Genomic DNA, 6,842 nt, shown 5'->3' on the forward strand with positions numbered 1-6,842 from the left:
TTGGACATGATCCTATAGGGATGTTGGATGTGATCCTATAGGGATGTTGGACATGATCCTATAGGGATGTTGGACATGATCCTATAGGGATTTTGGACATGATCCTATAGGGATTTTGGACATGATCCCATAGGGATGTTGGATGTGATCCTATAGGGATGTTGGACATGATCCTATAGGGATGTTGGATGTGATCCTATAGGGATGTTGGACATGATCCTATAGGGATGTTGGATGTGATCCTATGGGATTTTGGACATGATCCTATAGGGATGTTGGATGTGATCCTATAGGGATGTTGGACATGATCCTATAGGGATGTTGGACATGATCCTATAGGGATGTTGGACATGATCCCATAGGGATGTTGGACATGATCCTATAGGGATGTTGGACGTGATCCTATAGGGATGTTGGACGTGATCCTATAGGGATGTTGGATGTGATCCTATAGGGATGTTGGACATGATCCTATAGGGATGTTGGACGTGATCCTATAGGGATGTTGGACATGATCCTATAGGGATGTTGGACATGATCCTATAGGGATGTTGGACGTGATCCTATAGGGATGTTGGACGTGATCCTATAGGGATGTTGGACATGATCCTATAGGGATGTTGGACATGATCCTATAGGGATGTTGGACATGATCCCATAGGGATGTTGGACATGATCCTATAGGGATGTTGGACATGATCCTATAGGGATGTTGGATGTGATCCTATAGGGATGTTGGATGTGATCCTATAGGGATGTTGGATGTGATCCTATAGGGATGTTAGACGTGATCCTATGGGGATGTTGGATGTGATCCTATAGGGATGTTGGACATGATCCTATAGGGATGTTGGACATGATCCTATAGGGATGTTAGACGTGATCCTATAGGATTTTGAACATGATCCCACAGGGATTTTGGACATAATCCCATAGGTATTTTGGACATGACCCTATAGGGATGTTGGAAATGATCCTATAGGATTTTGAACATGATCCCTATGGGATTTTGGACATAATTCCATAGGTATTTTGGACATGATCCTATAGGATTTTGGGCCTGACCCCATAGGCAGGCTGCACACAACCCCACACACAGGCTCCAGGGACACCCAAACCCCAAATCACCCCACAGGGATGTCCCAAAGTCCCCTCAGTCCCCAACTCACCCCAAACCTCACTTCCCCTATAAAAGTTCCTTTTCCCACTTTCATCAGCAGAGTTCTCAGCAGAACTTCCCAAAAGGGATCCCGAGGGTGATTCGGGGAAAGAGGAACTGAAAACAACCCCAAAAGCGTCTGTGGGGTCGTCAGAGATGGTCATTGGGGTCCTCCCAACCCATTCCAGGATCCCAGCATGGAACAAACCCCAAAATGTCATCCCAATCCCAAATTTCCCATATTTTTTTTAGGATTCTCCTGAGCTGAGTCGTTCCAGATCATTCCACAATCCCAGGATGAAACAAACCCCAAAATTTTCCCCTTTTTTTTTAGGATGCTCCTGAGCTGAATCCTCCCAACCCATTCCTCAATCCCAGATGGAACAAACCCCAAAATGTCACCCCAATCCCAAATTTCCCATATTTTTTTTAGGATTCTCCTGAGCTGTGTCCTTTTAGCTCATTCCATGATCCAGAATGGAATAAACCCCAACATTTCCCGTATTTTATTAGGATTCTCCTGAGCTAAGTCCTTCTAGGTCATTCCACAATCCCAAAATGTCACCCCAACCCCAAATTTTCCTGGGTTTTTTTAGGATTCTCCTAAACTGAGTCCTTCCAGCTCTTTCCACAATCCCAGGATGGAACAAACCCTAAAATGGCACCCCAAATTTCTAAAATTTCCCATTTTTTTAGGATTCTCCTGAGCTGAGTCCTCCCAACCCAATCCACCATCCCAGGATGGAACAAACCCCAAAATGTCACTCAAACCCCAAATTTTCCCATTTTTTTTCAGGATTCTCCAGCTCATTCCAAAATCCCAGGATGGGACAAACCCCAAATTTTCCCATATATTTTTTAGGATTCTCCTGAGCTGAGTCCTTCTAGATCATTCCACAATCCCAAAATGTCACCCCAACCCCAAGTTTCCCCTATATTTTGTAGGATTCTCCTGATCTGAATCCTCCCAACCCATTCCAGGGTCCCAGACTGGAACAAACCCCAAAATTTCCCCTATATTTTGTAGGATTCTCCGGATCTGCTCGGAGCTGATGGCAGAGAATGTCCACAACTAACAACATAGCTCAGGCCAGGAAGCTGGTGGAGCAGCTCCGCATCGAGGCCGGCATTGAGAGGATCAAGGTGAGCCTGGAAACCCCAAATCGACCCCAAAAACTGATGGGGTGGCGGCTTGTCCCCAAAAAAATGATGGGGTGGAAGTTTGACCCCAAAAAATCTGGTGGGATGGCAGTTTGACCCCAAAAAAATGGATGGGGTGGAAGTTTGTCCCCAAAAAAATTGATGGCATGGCAGCTTGTCCCCAAAAAAAAAATTGGTGGGGTGGAAGTCTGTCCTAAAAAAACCTGGTGGGGTGGCAGTTTGTCCCCAAAAATTGGGATGGCAGTTTGACCCCAAAAAAACCTGATGGGATCCCAAATTTCCCCCAAAAACCTACTGGGATGGCAGTTTGTCCCTAAAAATATTGATAGGGTGGCAGTTTGTCCCCAAAGAAATGGATGGGATGGCAGTTTGTCCCCAAAAAAACCTGATGGGATCCCAAATTTCACCCAAAAACCTGCTGGGGTGGAAGTTTGTCCCCAAAAAAATGGATGGGGTGGCAGTTTGTCCCCAAAAATCCTAGTGGGATGGCAGTTTGACCCAAAAAAATCTGGTGGGATGGCAGTTTGTCCTCAAAAAAAAATCTGGTGGGATAGAAATTTGTCCCCAAAAAATGGATGGGATGGCAGTTTGTCCCCCAAAAAAAATTGGTGGGGTGGAAGTCTGTCCTAAAAAAACCTGGTGGGGTGGCAGTTTGTCCCCAAAAATTGATGGGGTGGAAGTTTGTCCCAAAAAAACTGATGGGATGGCAGTTTGACCCCAAAAAACTGGGGTTGGTTGGCAGTTTGACCCCAAAAAACCTTATGGGGTGGCAGTTTGTCCCCAAAAGTTGGTGGGATGGCAGTTTGTCCCCAAAAAAACCTGATGGGATCCTAAATTTCCCCCAAAAACCTACTGGGGTGGCAGTTTGTCCCCAAAAATTGATGGAATGGCAGTTTGTCCCCAAAAATTGATGGGGTGGCAGTTTGTCCCCAAAAATTGATGGGGTGGCAGTTTGTCCCCAAAAAACTGATGGGATCCCAAATTTCCCCCAAAAACCTACTGGGATGGCAGTTTGTCCCTAAAAATATTGATAGGGTGGCAGTTTTTCCCCAAAAAAATCTGCTGGGATGGCAGTTTGTCCCCAAAAAAAACCACTGATGGGATCCCAAATTTCCCCCAAAAACCTAGTGGGATGGCAGTTTGTCCCCAAAAAACTGATGGGATTATTTATATCCAATTTTTTAAAAATCCCAATAAATAATCCAAGAAAATAATATCAAATAAACAAAACCACTGATTTTTCCACTCCCAATCCCCTTTTTCCCACTCACCTCCAATCTCCCATTAGGAAAACCTGTAAATACCCCAAACCCCATTCAAAAATACCCAAACCCCATTCAGAAAAACCCCAAATCCCATCCAGAAAAACCCCAAATCCCATTCAGAAATACCCAATAAACAAAACCACAGATTTTTCCACCCCATTTATTCCCATTAAACTAATTTTTCCACATCCATTATTCCCATAAAAAACTGATTTTTCCACATCCATTATTCCCATAAAAAACTGATTTTTCCACCCTCATTATTCCTATAAAAAACTAATTTTTCCACATCCATTATTTATATCCAATTTTTAAAAAATCCCAATAAAATAATAAATAATCCAAGAAAATAATATCAAATAAACAAAACCACTGATTTTTCCACCCCATTAATTCCCATAAAAAACTGATTTTTCCACTCCCAACCCCCTTTTTTCCCATTCCTCTCCAATCTCCCATTAGAAAAACCTCTAAATATCCCAAACCCCATTCAAAAAAACCCCAAACCCCATTCAGAAATACCCAATAAAACTGATTTTTCCTCATCCATTATTCCCATAAAAAACTGATTTTTCCACTCCCAACTCCCTTTTTTCCAATTTCCCATTGGGAAAAATTAGGAATATCCCAAACCCCATTCAAAAAAACCCCAAATCCCATTCAGAAATACCCAATAAATAAAATCACTGATATTCCACCCCATTTATTCCCATAAAAAACTGTTTTTTCCACATCCATTATTTATATCCAATTTTTTAAAAAACCCCAATAAAATAGTAAATAATCCAGTAATAAATAAATAATAAATATATATTTTTTCCCCACTCATTTCCAGTCTCCCATTTTTAAAAAAAATTGCAATAAAACAATAAATAATCCAGTAATAAATAAATAATAAATAAATATTTTTTTTTTCCCATTCCTCTCCAATCTCCCATTAGGAAAACCTCTAAATATCCCAAATCCCATTCAGAAATATCCCAATAAATAAAATCACTGATTTTCCACCCCATTTATTCCCATAAAACTGATTTTTCCACCCTCATTATTTATATCCAATCTTTTACAAATCCCAATAAAATAATAAATAATCCAGTAATAAATAAATAATAAATATATATTTTTTCCCCACTCATTTCCAGTCTCCCATTTTTAAAAAAATTAACAATAAATAATCCAGTAATAAATAAATAATAAATAAATTTTTTTCCATTCCTCTCCAATCTCCAATTAGGAAAACCTCTAAATACCCCAAACCCCATTCAAAAATACCCAAACCCCATTCAAAAAAACCTCAAATCCCATCCAGAAAACCCCAAATCCCTTCCAGAAATACCCAATAAAACTGATTTTTCCACATCCATTATTCCCACAAAAAACTGATTTTTCCTCATCCATTATTCCCATAAAAAACTGATTTTTCCACATCCCAACCCCCTTTTTTCCATTCATCTCCAATTTCCCATTAGGAAAACCTCTAAATATCCCAAATCCCATTCAGAAAAATCCCAAATCCCATTCAGAAATATCCCAATAAATAAAATCACTGATTTTCCACCCCATTTATTCCCATTAAACTAATTTTTCTACATCCATTATTCCCATAAAAAACTGATTTTTCCACCCTCATTATTCCTATAAAAACCTGATTTTTCCACATCCATTATTCCCATAAAAAACTAACTTTACCTCATCCATTATTCCCATAAAAAACTGATTTTTCCACATCCATTATTCCCATAAAAAACGGATTTTTCCACTCCCAACTCCCTTTTTTCCAATCTCCCATTGGGAAAAATTAGGAATATCCCAAACCCCATTCAAAAAAACCCCAAATCCCATTCAGAAATACCCAATAAATAAAATCACTGATTTTTTCCACCCCATTTATTCCCATAAAATGCTGTTTTTTCCACATCCATTATTTATATCCAATTTTTTTAAAAAATCCCAATAAAATAGTAAATAATCCCATAATAAATAAATAATAAATAATTAAAAATAAATAAATAAATAAATAATAAATAAATAAGAAAATAATACATAATCCAATAATAAGTAAATAATAAATAATCCAAGAAAATAATATCCAATAAATAAAACCACTGATTTTCCACATCCATTATTCCTATAAAAAACTGATTTTTCCACACCCATTATTTATATAAAATAAATAAAAACACTGATTTTTCCACCCCATAATTCCCCTAAAAAACTGATTTTTTTCACTCCATTAATTCCCATAAAAAACTGATTTTTCCACTCCCAATCCCCTTTTTCCCATTCCTCTCCAACCTCCCATTGGGAAAAATTAGGAAATATCCAAATCCCACCCAAAAAATCCCAAATCCCATTCAGAAATATACCAATAAATAAATCCACTGATTTTCCATAAAATGCTGATTTTTCCACCCCCATTATTTATATCCAATTTTTTAAAAATCCACTAAAATGATAAATAATAAAGAAATAATAAATAATTAATAATAAATAATAAATAATCCAAGAAAATAATATCAAATAAACAAAACCACTGATTTTTCCACATCCATTATTCCCATAAAAAACTGATTTTTCCTCATCCATTATTCCCATAAAAACCAGATTTTTCCACTCCCAACCCCCTTTTTCCCCACTCCTCTCCAACCTCCCATTGGGAAAAATTAGAAAAATCCCAAATCCCACCCAAAAAACCCCCAAAATTTGGATTTTTCTCCCTCCAGGTATCGAAAGCCTCCTCGGAGCTGCTGAGTTACTGCGAGCAGCACGCCAGGAGCGACCCGCTGCTGGTGGGAGTTCCAGCCTCGGAAAATCCCTTCAAGGACAAGAAACCCTGCACCATCCTATAGCCACCAACCTGCCGCAGGGATTCCGGGGAAAAAACGGAAATTTCTGGGGAAAAAAAGTGAAATTTTGGGGGAAAATGGGAAATTCCTGGGGAAAAACCTGAAATTTTTGAGAAAAAACGTGAAATTCCTGAGAAAAAACCCTGAAAAAACCTGAAATTCTGGGGAAAATGCAAAATTCCGGGGAAAAAACCTGAAATTTCTGGGAAAAAACCTGAAATTTCTGGGGGAAAAAGCTGAAATTTTGGGGAAAAACCTGAAATTCCTGGGGAAAAAATCTGAAATTCCTGGGGAAAAACCTGAAATTTCTGGGGAAAAACCTGAAATTTCTAGGAAAAAATCCAAAAAAACCTGAAATTTCTGGGGAAAAAACCTGAAATTCTGGGGAAAATGCGAAATTCCTGAGAAAAA

General features: G+C 38.8%; 1 protein-coding gene across 1 annotated transcript; it reads left to right on the plus strand.

Annotated features, from left to right (window-relative positions):
• Positions 1-2,141: 2,141 nt before the first annotated feature.
• On the plus strand, positions 2,142-6,437 carry LOC146426164 (guanine nucleotide-binding protein G(I)/G(S)/G(O) subunit gamma-7). The gene is made up of 2 exons (XM_085040200.1): positions 2,142-2,302; positions 6,309-6,437. The coding sequence occupies exons 1-2, from the start codon at positions 2,222-2,224 to the stop codon at positions 6,432-6,434; spliced, it is 207 nt and encodes a 68-aa protein (XP_084896326.1). The 5' UTR covers positions 2,142-2,221; the 3' UTR covers positions 6,435-6,437.
• Positions 6,438-6,842: the final 405 nt, after the last annotated feature.

The sequence above is a fragment of the Lichenostomus cassidix genome, chromosome 28, assembly GCF_008360975.1.
Source record: "Lichenostomus cassidix isolate B80296 chromosome 28, HeHo_3.0, whole genome shotgun sequence".
Taxonomy (NCBI): domain Eukaryota; kingdom Metazoa; phylum Chordata; class Aves; order Passeriformes; family Meliphagidae; genus Lichenostomus; species Lichenostomus cassidix.

Bases quoted from the DNA above. Each gene is read 5' to 3' on its own strand.
- LOC146426164 (XM_085040200.1), top strand. From the start codon at position 2,222: ATGTCCACAACTAACAACATAGCTCAGGCCAGGAAGCTGGTGGAGCAG. The intron at 2,303-6,308 runs GTGAGCCTGGAA...TTCTCCCTCCAG, and splicing joins CCGGCATTGAGAGGATCAAG to GTATCGAAAGCCTCCTCGGA.